Source organism: Anolis carolinensis, unplaced genomic scaffold (genome assembly GCF_035594765.1).
Source record: "Anolis carolinensis isolate JA03-04 unplaced genomic scaffold, rAnoCar3.1.pri scaffold_8, whole genome shotgun sequence".
In the NCBI taxonomy this organism is placed as follows: domain Eukaryota; kingdom Metazoa; phylum Chordata; class Lepidosauria; order Squamata; family Dactyloidae; genus Anolis; species Anolis carolinensis.
Genome location: NW_026943819.1, coordinates 14,833,398 through 14,851,343, shown reverse-complemented (window position 1 = coordinate 14,851,343; position 17,946 = coordinate 14,833,398). Strand labels below are relative to the sequence as shown.

Sequence of the window (17,946 nt, the reverse complement as noted above, 5' to 3'; positions counted from 1 at the left end):
GGTCACGAATGGAAAAGTTTGAAGAAGCTCAAATCTACAACAGGGCTTTGTGACAGATGTTCCCCAGGAGTAGGCACTTATGGACATTTTAAGATTTGCCAGCATTGAGGGTAAAACAATAAACAAACCCAGAGCTGCTCCTTGGGAAAAGATGTCAGCTTCTAAGAACCAGACGCAGTTGTCGAAAGCATTCATGGCTGGAATCATTGGGTTGCTGTGAGTTTTCCGAGCTGTATGGCCATGTTCCAGAAGGAATGTCTCCTGACATTTCATCTTCATCTATGGAAGGCATCTTCAGAGGTTGAGAGGTTTGTTGCAATCTAGGCAAGTGGGATTTATATATCTGTGGAGAAAGAACTCTTGTCTGCTTGAGGCAAGTGTGAATGTTGCAACTAGTCACCTTGATTAGCATTGAATGGCCCTGTGAACTTTGGTTGGCTTCTGTAAATCAATGTAGATGTTTTATGTTTTATGTCATTATATATAACTAGCTGTGCCCGACCACGCATTGCTGTGGCAAAGTATGGTGGTAGGGAAATAAAGTATTGAGGAATTGGTGGTAGTTAAGGTAAAGGGTAAACGTTTTCCCCTGACATTAAGTCCAGTCATGTTTGACTCAGGGGGTTGGTGCTCATCTCCATTTCTAAGCCGAAGAGCCAGCGTTGTCCGTAGACTCCTCCAAGGTCATGTGGGATGACTGCATGGAGCGGCGTTACCTTCCTGCCGGAGCAGTACCTATTGATGCACTCACATTTGCATGTTTTTGAACTTCTGGGTTGGCAGAAGCTGGGGCTAACAGTGGGGGCTCTCTCCGCTCTCCCAATTCAAACCTGCGGCCTTACGGTCCAGAAGTTCAGCAGCTCAGCGCTTTAACACGCTGCGCCATCAGGGGATATTATTTCCTAAAGGTTGTGAATATACAATATTTCTGATTGGTTTTTTTTGTCTGTTGGAGGCAAGTATGAATGCTGCAATTAGGAAAAATGATTAGGATGTAATGGCCTTGCAGCTTTAAAGCCTGGCTGTTTCCTCCCTGAGTGAATTTTTTGTTGGGAGGTGTTAGCTGGCCCTGATTGTTTCCTGTGTGGAATTCCCGTTTTCAGAGTGTTGTTCTTTATTTAGTGTTCTGATTTTAGAGATTGTATTCTGTATTATTATACCACATTAATTTTTATATATTCTGATTTTAGTGTTTTTGAATACTTGGAGCCAGATTGTATTCATTTTCACAGTTGACCACAACACAATAATAATAATGATGATAGTAATAATAATGACTTTGGTAATACACAGTGCTTCACTCCCTTCTCAGCTTCCTTTCTGGAAGAATCCTTTCTTGGGAGGTGTTAGCTGGCCCTGATTGTTTCCTTTGTGGAATTTCCAATTTCCCTGCTTTCAGACTGTTGGCCTTTATTTACTGTCCTGGTTTTAGAGATTATATTGTTCTGCATTATTCTATCCCAGTAATTATTTCATATTAAAGTAGAATCTCACTTATCCAACATTCGCTTATACAATGTTCTGGATTATCCAACGCAGTCTGCCTTTTCATAACCAATGTTTATGTAGTCAGTGTTTTAAATTCATTGTGATATTTTAGTGGTAAATTTGTAAATACAGTACAGTAGAGTCTCACTTATCCAACATGAACGGGCCAGCAGAATGTTGGATAAACGAATATGTTGGATAATAAAGAGGGATTAAGGAAAAGCCTATTAAACATCAAATTAGGTTATGATTTTACAAATTAAGCACCAAAACATCATGTTAGACAACAAATTTGACAGAAAAAGTAGTTCAATACGCAGTAATGCTATGTAGTAATTACTGTATTTATGAATTTAGCACCAAAATATCATGATATATAGAAAACATTGACTTCAAAAATTGGTTGGATAATCCAGAATGTTGGATAAGTGAGACTCTACTGTAATTACTACATAGCATTACTGCGCATGGAACTACCTTTTCTGTCAAATTTGTTGTATAATATGATGTTTTGGTGCTTAATTTGTATAACGATTACCTAATTTGATGTTTAATCGGCTTTTCCTGAATCCCTTCTTATTATCCAACATATTCACTTATCCTGCCAGCCTGTTTATGTTGGATAAGTGAGACTTTACTGTATATTGATAATCTTATATTATCTTCTTAGAACTGGATTATATGAGGCCCCTTCTTCACAGCTGTATAAAATGCACACTGAAGTGGATTATATGGTAGTGTGGAGTCAAGATAATCCAGTGCAAAGCAGATAATATAAGATTATAAATGGGTTATATAGCTGCATGGAAGGGCCTTGAGTCTACACTGCCATATAATCCAGTTAAAATCTGATAATCTGTGGAAGAAGCCTAAGTGAGGCCTAAATCTGCCTGTCCCCTAAACTGAACCCTGGCTGTCTCTTGGCTGAGTTGGTTGCTAGGAGACCAAGTGGGCCCTCTAAACTGGCAGCAATTGGATAAAAACAATTATTGCTCTCCCTCTAATTAGGACTTTATTTTTCTTTTCTTTTTGTTGTACCAACCTAGAGGCATGGATGATGGGTTGTGTTGTCAAATTTTGAGGTTGGGGGGCCTGTAGTTTTGTTGTTTTGTGGGTCGCCGTGATGCCATCACTCATATATATATATATATATATATATATATATAGATTTTGTTTGCTTATGTTTTGTTTAATTTATTGATGTTAGGTTCTAATTTTACATTTACACGTGGGGATATTATGGATTATTTTGTCAGTACCTGTTTTTTTAAGGCAGTGAATATTTGCCTTTTTGTATGTTGGAATCTGCCCTGAGTCCCCTTGAGGAGATAGGGTGGAATATAAATAATTTTATCATCATCATCATCATCACCACTGAAAGCACTTTATATTGTTATTCATTTTATGTCTATAATTACCATAACATTTTATTAGTGTCTATTTTAGGGTTGATTGATTTGATTGTGGTATTGTTTTATGTACTGATGATGTAAATTATGTTTTCCTTTGATATTGATGTATTTGTATTTATTATTATTAATTTTATTATTAACAGCCGGTAGGCTGTTAAGAATTGTGAGAGTTGAAGTCCAAAACACCTGGAGGGCCGAAGTTTGACCCTGCCTGCTCTAATGCATGACTTTAGTTCTGTGTGGTGTTCAGTCAATCTAGCCATAAAACACTCAAAGTTGGCTCTGACAGCTTTTTGAGAATAATGTTGTTTCTGACCAATGAGCCCCTGTCTGGCAAAGGCATAACCTTTTTAAAAATGAGAGCCTTTCTCCCACCCTGGACATTATTCCACAGATATATAAACTCCACTTGCATTGCTTTCCAACAGACCTCACAACCTCTGATGATGCCAGCCTTATAGAGATGTGGGCGAAATGTCAGGAGAGAATGCTTCTGAACATGGCCGTATACCCTGGAAATTTCACAGCAAACCACAGACAGATAGGCCCAGTTTTGCAGGATCAACCCAACTGTTGCTGAGTATTATTATTATCATTCCCTGACCGGCGGTGTGTGAATCCATTCAAATGTCCAGGAAACGCGAAAGCTTGTATCTTTCAAATCAAACTGAGGAGGCCCTTCCACCCAGAACAGGCGCCCTTTGCTCGGCCTCATGGCGCCCTCCTCTCCCCATGGCATCCCTTTTGTTGCCATGGAGACCCCCCCCCCCAATTTGGTACCCCTCAGCCAAAACCACCAGAAGGAGACAAGCGGACACGCATCTTGGGAGCAAACAATAAAACATGGCAGCCTGGGAGGGGGCCCAGGGGCCCGCAAGAAACCTCCCGACTCTCCTTGAGCCGCGGGCGGAAACAACAAGGCCCCTCCGCCCGCCTCCTGAGGGGAAAAAAAGGCACACGCACCAGGTTAAAATGGCCCTCGCCGCCGCCGCCGTCGTCGCCTCTCCCTTTTCCTCCTGCGGCTCTGAGGAGAGGAGGAGGATGAGGAGGCGCCGCCGCTGCTGCTATTATCCCTTTGGTCGCGCCTTCCCTCACAGGCCTCGCCGCCCAGGTTCCATGGCGGCCGCTGAGGAAGAAGGAGAAGAAAGCGAGCGCTGCCTCACGAAGCTCCCTGCCGACGTCGTCAACGCCGCTGCTCGAGCCCCACAGCCAGGAGGACGAGGACGACTCCCCGCCTCCATCCTGCCTGCGCTTTTCACCTCAGAGCTCTGGTTGCACAATAGAGAGGCCCGGCTGCCTCATTAGCATGCACGCCCCGCCCCCTCCGCCTCTTCCTTCGGCGGCGGCGACACTGACACTCGTGGAGGAGGCAACAGCAATGGAGCTCTTATCTCCGCCGGGGGAGGGGCAAGGGGGAGAATGGAGGGGGCGTGGCCTGTGCCTGCAGCAGTACATGCCCCGCCCCCTAGGCAAGCCACGCCCCCTGGGCGTTGTGGGCAGTGCTTTTCTGAGGAGGCAGGCGGAAGAGGGGCCTTCCTGCTTCCGGTGTCCCTTTCCTCCAACCTAGGAGTAGAAAGCTGGACCGTGAGGATGGCTGAGCGAAGGACGCTTTTGAACTGTGTCCTTGGAGGAAAATGCCGCGTGCTTTGGACCGCAAGAACATCCAACCAGTCCATACTCCAGGAAATAATGCCTGGCTGCTCATTGGAGGGAAGGATATTAGAGGCAAAGATGAAGTACTTTGGCCACATAATTATTTACTTAGCATGGTCATCAGGTTTGCAGAGGACACCAGATTGGGAGGGAGAGTTAATACTCCAGAAGGAAGAAGTAGAATTCAAAACCATTTTAACAGATTGTGAGAGAGTTGATTGGCCGAAACAAACAAAATGAAGCTCAACAGAGATAAATGCAAGATACTCCACCTAGGCAGAAAAAAATGGAATGCAAAGATACAAAATGGGGGACGATGTCTGGCTCGACAGCAGTTTGTGTGAAAAGGAACTTTGTCCTTGTGGACAAGTTAATCTTGAGCCAACAATGTGATGTCGCAGCTAAAAAAGCCAAAAGGATTTTGGCCTGCGTAAATAGGAATCTAGTGTCTAGAGCCAGGGAAGTCAAGCTACCCCTCTATTCCGCCTTGGTCAGGCCACACCTGGAATACTGTGTCCAATTCTGGGCACAGCAGTTGAAGGGAGATGTTGACAAGCTGGAAGTGGATTTGCTTCCTCCTTGGCAGGACTTTCCAGCCTCAGGCTCTTGCATTGGCTTCTTTGTCCCTCCAAATTAAGAGAGAGCCATGCTGATTACCTGATGCAGGGGTTGTGGAAGGGGCTTGAAGGCCTGCTCCAAAGCTCATTAAGCTTCATGGGTCCGGCACTGATGGGACCTGGGATTCTCCCTCTGGTTTGTGGGGTTGGATCAGTCATGAGAAAAATCATTTACAAGATTTGACAGAAAGGTCCGGGGACAGGCAGTGCTCCTTCCCCCTTGACATGGCTCCTGATTGACGAATGGGTCCAAAAAAACCGTTTTGGAATCCTCCCCCCAAAACACATTAAAATCAAATGAAATGTTAATCACTACTCAACCTTATAAACCAGGCATGGGCAAATTTTGGCCCTCTAGGTGTTTTGGACTTCAACTCTCACAATTCCCAACAGCTGGGCCAAAGTTTGCCCAATGCCTGTTATAAACACTGTTGTTGCTTAATGTGAAAAACCAAATAAACCAGCTTTTGAAATTGTTATTTAACAAACTGGGTGTGCAGAGTGGATTTTAATGAATTATTGCTGAGTTCTCATAAAGCTATCTTGTTACATGCTTTTGAACAGCGCCTCTCATCTAGGAAACATAACATGGGTCCTCTTTTGCACCTGGGTGTCATAAATAATCTTAATCAAGGGAACTTCTGCAAAGTGTGACTTCTTAAATAGGTCCTTGTTTGAGGTGGACATCAACAGACACCTTCCCCATTTTTCCCTTGCAAATTAACAATGGGGTGATCAATACTTATCTGAGCACTTACTGATCTCTCAGGATAAGTGTGGAGAGCTATAGAATAGAAAGCACTGGGACAAGGACAAAGGGTCCAGTGATACTCTCATCAGCTTCCCTTATTTAAAATTCACTTAGGGATAACTGCATGAGTAACTCATGTTATATGTTGCCTAAATGCCATGAATCGAGCCTAAATACTTAAAGACACCAGATTCTAATGAGAGCCTCAGTGGCCCAATGGGTTTGACTGCTAACAATTTCTTGGTTACTGTAAATTGTAGTAATGGCTGCTAATACATCTGTGATCATTCACAAGTGTGTATTTGTCTAGATCAGGCATGGGCCAACTTTGGCCCGCCCAGTGGTTTGGACTTCAACTCCCACAAGTCCTAACAGCCTACCAGAATTATGGAAGTTGAAGTCCAAAACACCTGGAGGGCCTAAATTTGCTTATGCCTGGTCTAGAAGCATGAACAAGCCCAAGAATTGTCAGGAAGGCTTGCTTGTGCTTTAAAATACATATGGTGTGACCCAGCCCAATGCTCGTCTCGTATTTGGGTGAAAGCATGAAAGGCTACATGTTATCATGAGTTTGTTATTTCACTCACATCTATGGAGCCCAAAAAAACCCACCTGTCTGATCTTACTTTTTGAGAAGACAAAATCCTAACAACACTCCCAAGCTCTGCTGGCACCCACATGTGTGTCCAAGACTTTCCTCTGTTTCTGGAAAAACTGGTTATGACGGCAAGGGTGCTCTCCCAGGGAGCCATGGCCTTTAAAATATTTGCCACTGAACTGCTACTGGTACACTCCCTTTAGGCATTGCTTCTCCCTGAACAACTAGCCTCAAAAGGCTGCTTCACATTGGGCTTCAAGAAGGTATGTCTCTGAAAGGAACTATATATTTTTACCTGCAGACAATTCCCTACCTGTTTGTAATATTACTTTTTCAGACTATCGTTCCTTTGCTACAGCCATGCTAGCGGGGGGGGGGGGGGGGGGGCGCGGCGGCGCTGTGATCAACATTTCATTGATAAAAACTGATGATGTCAAAAGTGATTAAGGAAGACCACAAAAACAAGGAGGGATAGTTGCAGTTTGCTTTTGCCTTGCCTTAGTGGAACATTTCTGCCCCTTCTATTTGTCTTTTTTCCTGTTGATGCAAACATTATTTGCAATTTGAACTCTTTGCAGGAAACGAGCTGAAGACAAAGGATGAAGCAGCAACAGGAGAGAGAAACCGGGACATTTTTTAAAAAATAGTTTTTATTGCGATTATTTTGATAATTACAGCAAAAGTGGGGGGAAATATTGGTTGTGGAGGTATAGGAAAGTAGGGGGGGAAAGGTAAAAAAGAAACGAAAAAAGAGGGGGGAAAAAAGGAACCCACATACATCCCGTGAGTTAAAACTATGACTTCCCATTGTCCTCTTTGTTGAATTTTGCAATCTTGACAGGTGTATGGTACCACTGAAATTGCATTTTGTACCAGTTTTCACGTATGTCAATTGCTGTGGAAAATTTTAGTTTTTTGTTCCAGATTTCTTCTACTGATTTATTCTAATATTGTGTCCAAAATCCTGTGCCCATTTTATTTAACAGTCTTTGATCTGTTCATCCTCTGTGTTCCATTGGAGTAGTTGTTGGTATATTGTTCTTATAATCTTTCTCCTTCTTCAATACTAGTTCCCATAGACCTTGTTCTTGTTTAAAACCTGTTTTTGCATCTTCTTTATAACATTGTTTTATTTGGAAGTATTGGAACCATGTTAATTTTTTAAATTCCTGCATCATTTCTTCTTGTGATTTGATTACTAATTCTTGATTATCATTTTTTTAAAGTAGTTGTTTGTAAGTAAGCCAATTTTCCGTGGCCAATTCTCTTTTGTGTCTCGCCTCTATAGGAGAAATCCATAACGGGGTTTTGTCATATAGCCTTTGTTTGTATTTTTCCCATATTCTAATTAGGGAGGCTCTAATAAAATGACTTCTGATTTTTTTTTTCGATTTTCCTTTTGTTATACCATAGTCATGCCACCCAGATCTTAAATAATGGCTTTCTAGTATTAATAATTTAGTTTGATTCAAAGTAGTCCAATTCTTCAACCATACCAGACTACAGGCTTGAGATCAGGTAAACTGAGTTCTCCTCTCTTTTTGTCATCCATTAGTATCTTTAGTTTTATCCTTGGTTTTTGTTTTTCCATATAAATTTCGTTATGTCTGAATTCCATTTTTTTGAAGAGATGCTCATTTCTAATTATTAGCAATGTTTGGAATAGAAATAGGTAAGATGGCCATTTTAATTATCGCAATGCATCCTAGAAGAGAGACATTTGATATTTCCATTTTTCTAAATCTCTTTGTATCTTTGTCCACAATTGTTCATAGTTATTTTTCAACAACTTAGCATTACTAGAGGTCAATATCACTCCCAGTAAAACTGGGACATTTTAAAAGGAGATAAAAAAGTGGGATGACAGACAATTAATCAGGAATGTTCCTGAGAAATTGTGACAGAAGGTATGAAGTTATCTGGGATTTGAAGTCCAAAGAGTTTAAAAGGCTCAGCCTCATATATGTATCTGAGGGCCTTTTGGCTCTTTCCTTTCATTTTGTGCGTATTCATTTGAGGCAAAGGCTGACTTTGTTCAAGGAAGACAGGCTTTCTGAGACAAGGACTCTGCTGGTCCACTTCTTTTCTGCCTCAGGAAAATATCCTCATCAGGAATTTGAAACGAAAGCAGAGACAAGCTGCTTTCACCTTGAATGACCTTTCAACATTTCTGCCAGAGAATTGTTACTCAGATTCTCAGCAGGGTTGATGTGATTTCCACAGTCTGAACATCCTTGCACTGAACGTGGGTGGGATGAGAGGAATCAAAGATAAGAGGCAGCCTTCTAGAGCCCACAAGAAGTTTTACAAGAAGGGCCTTGGTGTATCCCGTTAGCCCAGCTCTTTGGAGAGGATGTGGCCTATGAGGGGCATTGCAAAGTTCAGACCCATGTCATAAACCTGTTTCCAAGAACCATTGTCTATTCACTGTTCAAAAAAACTTACTTTTTGGGACTAAGAGTGCATACTGTAAAATTAATGCAGTTCGACATCATTTCACTGTCATGGCCCAATGCTATGGAATCATGGGAGTTGTAGGTTTACAAGGTCTCTAGCCTACTCTAAGCACAACACTGGAAGTTGTCAAAGCTCAAACTAAACCAAACTAATCCTTAATGTGGAAAATAAAACATTATAGATTAAAGACTGGATTCTACGTCATAGTTTATGTTTTGTAACTTTATGAGTCTGTAGCCATGTTGGAGAAATGCAGTGAAGGCCTATAGTGAATTGTGAAGATGTGCATCCAGGTAAGAGTGCTCTGATGTACAGTGGGCATTTCTGATGTGCATCGGACTCACCTGTTGTGTGCCAACTTGTGTGCCATCTCTTCCTAGCTGGTGTCCTGATGTGCACCAGGGAGCTCCCTATGTTCATTGGTGCTCTTGTACATGAGGCCACTGTGCACCAGTCACTCCAGTGGCTACCATTGTGCATTAGACATCTAATAGTAGACAGCCTGATTTCACTTTAAGAGAAATGTGAGATATTAATCAATTAGTTGATTGATAGACTGAAACAGAATAATGTCATAGCAAGCCCCGATGAAAACAGACATTACAACACTTCTGGATTCTATTTCCTGCACACATAAGTCCACTTACAAAGAGGTAAGCCCCTTACAGAATTCCAGCCTATGATTGTTGACCTCTACTGAAATAAACAAAAATCACTTATGCAAGCACTCTACCAACCTATTATGAAAACTACTCATGTTGAGGGATTGAGATCTTGAGGGATAGCCTGGAATTTATGTCTAGATAAGAAGCTAAGATTCTTGTGACTTTAAAGACTAACAGATTTATAATGAAGAAGTTTACTTCCATGTGTGACAAAGAAGGCCCTGTCCACAAAACTCTACGTTAAATGTACCCATCTTTAAGGCATCACATGGTTGCTGCTCTGTGTGCGTGTGGATGTGAGCAATGAACAAGGAGCTTTGAGTTCTTCTAGCTTTGCAGCAGCACAACACAACTCCTCAGTTTAGTCATGCTCTGGGCACATGATAGCTCTCCAGCCAGCCCTATCAGAACATTATCTATTTATGATGCTCTTGCAAGTTGCCCTTTTTAGGTACTTTGCACCTCACTATTTATATACTGTAGTTTTAACAGTGCAGTTGCACCCCTGGTAATGTACCACTAGTTCCCATGATTGTGCATCAGTGTAGGACACTGGGGGCGCATTGCATGTGCTATTGGCAGTAAGGGTGGTAATAATTTACATGACCATCAGGTCTTAATTGCCACCACTTTGATTCTGCCAACTCCTACAGCTTCACATTAGCCAGTTCTAGTTGAGGGAGCAGAAAATTAAGTGCTCCAAGGGGCCAGATTAAATGTTAGCCCACATGCAGGCTGGGGAAATCTTACTCATACTAAAGATCTGCATTTAAAATCATCTTTGCATCTTATGTCTACTGTATGTCTCCAGCACTATTGCTGTGAATCAGAGATGTGGCAATTGTGGCTTTTGAAATTTTAGTGACTTGCTGCCATGTTCCTTCAGCATGAGAGGGCCAGATGAAAACGAATAAGGCTTTGACAGTTTGAATGGTAACGTAGAAGGGGGAATTTTGCCAGGTACTGGTTTTGTGGTTTGCTGTAAATGTTAGAAAGTCCTCTTCTACATAACCGTTTAAAAGATATGGCCACTATTGGCCATACTGGTAAAGTCTTGGAGGAATTGGAGTGCTATATATGGATGCTCTTATATTTCCCTTTCAGGGTGGGCAGTAACCATACTGAAATTCACATCTAATTGGGTTGCTGTGAGTTTTCCGGGCTGTATGGCCATGTTCCAGAAGCATTCTCTCCTGGAGTTTCTCCTACATCTATGGCAGGCATCTTCAGAGGTTGAGAGGTCTGCTGAAAGCTACGTAGGCAAGTGAGGTTTATATATCTGTGGAATGTCCCGGGTGGGAGAGAGAACTCTTGTCTGTTTGGGGCAATTGTTTGAATTCCTTCTTGGTGATTTCTCCATTTTTCCATTTGTTGTACATGTCCCTTTTAAATCTTCTCCTGATTCTCCCCACACTTCATTTCTCTCTCTCGCTTTCTTCCTCTCTGCTTAGTAAAACTGATTCCATTAAAATACAGTTAAGCACAGACAAAAACCATCCCTGCCACCAAAGGAAGTCCCCACCCTACTTTAACTGGGTGGATTCAGTTCTTGAAGTAACCCTTCCCAGCTGATGGCCTGGCCTGGAAATCCCCCACTCAGCATGGCCATGCAGCTTAGGAAAATCCTCCCATTTGGTACCAGTTATAGAGTCTTCCATGAGCTTAATCCCCAAGAGACAACTGGGTATTCTGGACTGTAGAAAGGGGAGGAACAATTCCCACACCAAAAGCAGCAAGGTCCCCCATAGAAGAATCATGGAGTTGGATGAGACCTCGTAGGCCATCTAGTCCAGCCCCCTGCCAAGATGCAGGACAATTGCATTCAAAGCATCCCCAACAGATGGCCATTTAGCCTCTGTTTCAAAGAAGCCTCCAAATTTAGCCTCCAAAGAAGGAGCCTGTTTTCAGAATACGTTTTCAAGCCAGAATGGTCAGTTATTGCAGAAATGCTGGTTGGACTTTATGGGATTTGGAACTCACAACATCTGGAGACCCACAGGTTGGTGATTTGTGATTTGTAAAAAAAAATAAAAAAAATAGACACACCAGGGAGACAGGCGTGAACTGGCAATCAGCCTTCACTTGGCTTGTCATGGGAATTGCTCTCTTTTTAAGCGACATATGTAGATTTTATTAGCAGATGATATCTCTCCAGCGGGGAAGGAAGGAGTGGAGTGGCTGTGGATAGTCTCCTTGTGAGGACACGTTTTGAATCCTGCCTCCCTGCCTGCAGGCCAGAAAGGAGAGTTGTTGCCATGGTGACAGCTGGCTGGTGCGGTGCCTTTCCTTGTCCTAGGTCTTGCTGTTCTCATTTGCAAAGCAGCCTTAAGGGTGTCTGAAGTCCCTGGCTGGTCGCAGTGAGCCAGGCAGCGCACGGGTGCCCCTTGCAGAGTTGGCACGACGTCCAGGCTCTTCATAACCCAGTGGCACAAGGGGCAGCCGAGGTGAAGCAAGAGACTACCGAACCATCCTGCATTCCATCACTGGTCCCACAGGGATTGCTTCCTTCTTACTACAGTCTCCCATTCATGTTTGCATGTGTAAATAATGTGCCACATCTAAGTGACTTTCTTAGATGGGGGCCCAAGGATTAAGCTGTTCATTTTGAAATGATATTGTCATTTGATATTTTCTCCAGAACTCAATTCACTATACCTTGTTGGCTCCCATAATTAAATACATATGTTGGAACCATCCCTGCAATGGGTTACTGTGAGTTTTCTGGCTGTATGGCCATGTTTCAGAAGCATCCTGTCCTGATGTTTTGCCCGCATCTATGGCAGGCATCCTCAGAGGTTGTGAGGCAAGGTTTATCTGTGGAAAGTTCAGGTTGGGAGAAAGAACTCTTGTCTGCCTGAGGCAAGTGTGAATGTTGCAACTGGACAGCTTGATTAGAATTGAATAGTCTTGCTGCTTCCTGCCTGGGGGAAGCAATTCTGCCCATGAAGGCCTTTGACAACACATGCCTGCTATGCTGTTGTAAAATAATTCCAGGACTTATGCTACAGTTTAACAACAACAAGCCAAGTGAATCAATTACTATAGTTTTGAATTTTGATCTAATTTTTAAAATCTTTTACTTTTTTGAAGTGACCTCCAGAATCCCCTGGCCCTGCTTCTCTCTTTGGTGAAAAACGGTTCATCTGGAAAAAAGGTAGAGTGCCAGTCTACTAGAAGTCTTCTGCAAAAGCCTTCCATTTTTAACTACAATCTTTTATGTTAACTCTTTCAGTTGCATTTTTATTCCTCTAAGACCAATAAATAACAAAGATAATCGACACCTGTGTGGTGCCCTGACTTTTGTTAATAGAGTATCAGAGTCCACATGCTAGTGCCTTTTTCAAATGCATCTGCTTCACATTTTCCTCTCCCTGGTCATGATCTGTTGTCGTGCTTGGGTATTCCTTTTCTTCTTTGCGTAGGGCCCCTTTGGGCCTTCCAAATCTTTGCAATATTTTCTAAGGAAATCTTTTTCCTTTGTAACAGAATTTGAGAGATGTCTCCTTTGTTTAAAAAGCAGTGAAAACCTTTCCCATTACTTTCATCTGAAAGCTCTCCCTTGTTTTTTCCATTTGTTCATCAGGAACGTTTTCTTTTTTTCAAAATTCTGATTGGGATGTCTTCCATGATAGGCACCTCTTTACTGCCAATATTTATCTTCTGTTTAAGAGTGATGCATTTTCTCACAAAGTAAACAATGTCATGTGGTAATTTTCTCTGTTGATAAACTTGAGTTCACATGTAAAACACAATTTATGTCTCTTTCAAGCTTGTCTTCCTCATTCTCCAAAAAGTTAGCCAAAGATGGCATCATATTTTTTTTCTTAAATTCTCACCCTTTTCTTCTGTCCCACTATACAACAGAGACAAAGAGATGGGACAAAGTTGTGTATGCCAATAGGGGTGGGCAACAGCAATGGGGAGGAGAAGCAATGGGGAGCCACTGCTTCATCTCCTGGCATCTTTTCACACTTCTCCCCATGCCCTTGTCTCTTTGCTGCTGCTGCCGCCACTCTTACTCTTTGCTGGCTTCCATCCTGCTCTTTCAACTTAAAAAAAAAACCCCAAATAAAACAAACTGCAATGTTAAGGCAATGGGAGTGACAAAGAGTGGCAGTCCGGAGAGAAGCCACACGTATTAGCTGTAAATAACCTGCAGTGGTAGGCGGTGGCATGCAGCATCAGGTTGCAAGGTTGGGGAGGCTTTCCAGGGGCTGGCCAGGACAGCTGGGTGGCAAGACAAAGAAGTTGGGGTGAGGGCAGCGGGGAGCCAGAGTAACAACCCCTTTCTATGTCCGCTTGATCCCCCCCTCACTCAGCATCACATCTTTTTTCTCTCTCCAAAATCGAGGCTCTAAAAATGAGATATGGTACATTGTTTTGCATATCTGTAATTCCCGTTTCCTTTAGACAGAGAGACAGATAACATTTAGCCCTTGTAGTTTTGTATTGAAAAGCTTGGCACACATATCTAAAGTGAATCAAATATATTCGAACAAATTCACTGAAAACAAGGGTTTTGGTGCTACCTTAAAAACCTCCCAGGGTGTAATTAAGACAGATGTCATCTTGCCAGCTGATGGCAGCTGCAGTTTGTTTAGAGTTCACAAGAGGCACTTTGAGCTTGTCTTAGACACTAATGTCTGCTCGCAGTCTGCAGCAGAAGGAATGCCTTTTAGCCTGTCACCCAAGGGGGGCAGTAGCACTCCAGTTCCTTCGGATTACGCAGGGATGAATATCAGCATGCAGCACCAACTGATTCTAAACGTCATGCGCATTGGCATCACAAAGTAAACCATCCAGGGAAGAGGTTTCCTCCCTGTTCACAATCTCCAGACAGGAGTAGACTGTGTTACTAATGAAATGAAGCCTCTAATTCCAAAGATAGTGCAGTCAGATGTCGCTTTTGTTAAGTAAAGGGTGTCAAATAGATGTTGAATGCTAGCAACCCTATGAATGAGAGGTCCAGAATACTCTCAAAACTCTGCTTATATTACAGGGCCATGGCTTCCCTTACTAAGTCTATACTCCTGTAATATGATCTTCCTCTGTTCCTATTGCTTCCCATTTTACCAAGCATTATCGTAATCAAGCTATCTCATAAAATGGGCAAAATAGTGCAAATGCTTTCCCAGGAAGCATGCTAAACTGTAGAACAAGTGCACCATTACTTGATTTCTATTCCACCTGCTTTCAGAAAAGAGCCATGTCATTGGTACTAGTTAAAAACATGAATCTGAGACAATTGAGCAAGCTGAACACATTTTGGCCAGAAAATCAGGCTTTATTGTTGAAGCCAGACACATTCTCTGTTTGATGTTCCATTTCAAATCAAAATAAATAAGTCAGGCTCTGAGTCTGAGGGAAACTCCAGGGTAGTGCTTGCCTAGAACAGACAACCTTCCTCTCTCACCAGCCTCTGCTCTGACAACACTCAATATCTTTATTCTGTAAAGCTGGAGCAACCATAAAAACACAAATATCAACACTGTCCCCCTCAAACAGTGGGCATAATTTTTGGAGTGTGCTGTTCCCACAAGTGAAGCAGCACTGATACCTTTTTAATTATAGAAAAGTCTTTATTCAGAAGATGGCACAAGTCTTTTAGTATGACTGGCAGCATGTACAGAGGAGGGCTAGAGGAGGAAGAAACTATACTTCTTTCCAAAATGTCCAGGTTAGTCAAATGGATCAGGGCTGGACATCTCCCAATGAAAACACCCAGAAAAGCCAGTAATTTTGGGAGAGGGAAGGGAGGACATTCAGATCACATCCATCTTCTGAACCTTCTTCTGCTCAGGAGACTGACAGAATATAAAAAGACTTAGGAAAAAGTGTGATTCTGTGGGTACTATGTATTGTGTCCCAGGCAGGTCCACCTGGTTTTAGGATGCCCTTGCCAAATCAAATCACTGCTGCCACGGCCACTGCGTGACACTTTTCCAATCTTGTGAAGCCCAAAAGAAGGTACAACCAAAGCATTGAAATACATTCAGCTACTGGTCTATTGCCACATAATTATTGTGAATGGAAGCAGCTGCCAGTTATCAGCAATGCATAATGAGAGCCATTAATCCCTGATGCAAAGGCCACAAGCGGGTGTGTGCGTGCACATGGTGTGCGTGTGCTGAACCGGGTGTTTCTAAGTCTAAGGACTTCATGCAGAAGATGAAGACAATCCTACCCAAGGATAGTCAAGATATTCCATTGTGCATATTGGTGAGGAAATAGAAACACTCAGGTTCACATGGAAGACATCAGCTTTGAGCTCTCATTAAGTATTGAGAAGACATGCCAGGTCCTGAACGTGTCCAAGGTTTGGCCACAGCATACATATTTGAAAAGCAAAAGACACCCTAAAAGGCAGCATGACAAAAAGCCCCAAGCCCTCATAGAAAGGAGCTACCTCCTGGACATCTCTAAGGCCGTAACACATAGATGACCAGTTTCAACATTCAGACTGGCCTTTCTTGGACTGCATTTGCTCCTGGGTTTGTACAGCTTCTCAGTGAAAAGTAGGTACTAAGCTACTCCTGCATGTAGTTTTAATCTTGTAGTCTATGTTTGCAGAATTAGGAGAACACAAACCAAGCATTTCAGCCTAGCAGCAACAATCACTAGATGTTTTCATCCATGTTTGAGCCAATGGGCACAAGGAATTTTGTGGCTAGAAAGTTGTGTAAAAGCAACACTGATTCATATGGTTTTTTTTGCAGACTACACATAACAAATGTTAAAGTTCATGATCCAGATGCCTTTACACATTTTACATCAACTTAAAAATCTTTTATCTGCCAATTCCAAATGCACAAGTAATAATTTAAAACATAGCTAAACCAATAAAACTGCAGTGATCATTACAGAAAAAACTTTTGAAACAAGTGAGCAACAAAATGTGACCTCATTTGCCAGAAATGCAGGAAAAGTGCAACCTCACTCTGTTGTGAAGGAATAAAAACTGATTGAAATGTAACACACTCTCTCTCTCTCTATATATATATATACATATATATATATATATATATATATATATATATATATATATATATATATACACACACACTGTATATATATAAGCATATTATATACACATATATGTATGTGCATATAATATGTATATAGAGAGGGGGAGGGGGAGATAGAGAATTACTAGGAAGAAAGATGCACTTTGCCAAGGCTTAAGCATTATACCAAGTTTTCCTATTGGAGACCTAAGTCTGTGGGAGCCTAGCTAATCTTTATATCTTTCCAAACCAGTACTAATTGCAGAACAAGAACCAAAATGCTAGGCAGACCTGAAGCTTAGCATACAGAAAAGCCAATATGACATGCCAGAATCCCTGGATATCATTAATATGGATGCCCATGATGTGATATAAAATTACTAAGGATTGCAAGTTGTAAAATAAGGGGGTCAGAAATCAGTGTCCTGCTGCATTCGTTCATTTTTTTTAAAGGAAAGGAACCCTCTGCAATAGAATGTTTGAATTTGATTGTCCGGGTGTACAACAAAGATAAATGCCAGGTCTCTAAGCCAAAGGAGAGAGCAGTAGTGCTTCAAGATGGCAATCATGGATTTCAGTGCTGGGGATGTGGAGCGTAAGGAAAGGGAATCTTAGCACATAAGTGAAGCTCTATGCCAGTTCAAACGATTCTTGAGAGGCAAAGAGAATGAGAATACCATCATCAATGGCTGCACCTAGAGGTTCAAAATAACAATTTATGTATGGCCTGGGGCCATCTTTTATGACACCAAGACCCTTTTGGAAAGCAAATATTAGTCCTAACAAAGTCCAAATTCTGGAGCAGGAAAACTGGCTAATCTGGGGTTTTCAGGAAGATCACAAGATTGTGTTGGAGTGAAACCCTACTGCTCCAGAGGTGTGAGTGGCAGCACTTGAAAGAAAAAATATAGGACAAACATTCCAGATGGGTCACTGAAGAGGCGGTTCCTCAACAGCAAAGAAGAGGTTAATAATGGGCGCCTTAAATTAGTTTACAAAGTCTACAGTTAAGGGCATGGAAAGGAAGGGAACAGAGCTAGACAGAAACACACACACACACAGAGTGTGCTGCAGAGCCATTTCCAAGTGTTATCTAAGACAAGCCCTTGAAAGAGTCGAGGTTGAAGGCAGTGTCCAGGAAGCGCTGCAGTTCAGTCAGGTGAGTCTTCTTGTTGCCGGTGGCTGGTGCAGCAGCAGGTTCACGCCCAGCATACCTGGGGCATGGAATGGAAGGAAACGAGAGATGTAATGCCTATTGAAAGTGATATTCAAGTGCTCACCTACTGCTATGCCAAACATTA

The 17,946-nt window shown here is 42.2% G+C and overlaps 2 protein-coding genes across 5 annotated transcripts in view; both read right to left on the bottom strand.

Annotated features, from left to right (window-relative positions):
• zmiz2 (zinc finger MIZ-type containing 2) overlaps nt 1-4,281 on the bottom strand; it is a 98,906-nt gene extending 94,625 nt beyond the window's left edge. Inside the window, exon 1 of the mRNA XM_008116018.3 lies at nt 3,864-4,281. The gene's annotated coding sequence lies outside the window, so the exon portion shown is untranslated. The remainder of the gene's footprint in view (nt 1-3,863) is intronic.
• A 10,623-nt stretch (nt 4,282-14,904) lies between these two features.
• Nucleotides 14,905-17,946, bottom strand: part of ogdh (oxoglutarate dehydrogenase) — a 38,426-nt gene continuing 35,384 nt past the window's right edge. For all 4 annotated transcript variants that reach the window (XM_008116020.3, XM_008116021.3, XM_008116019.3 and 1 more), the window contains one exon: nt 14,905-17,859. In XM_008116020.3, the coding sequence (XP_008114227.1) occupies nt 17,739-17,859 (121 nt within the window). In that variant the 3' untranslated portion in view covers nt 14,905-17,738. The remainder of the gene's footprint in view (nt 17,860-17,946) is intronic.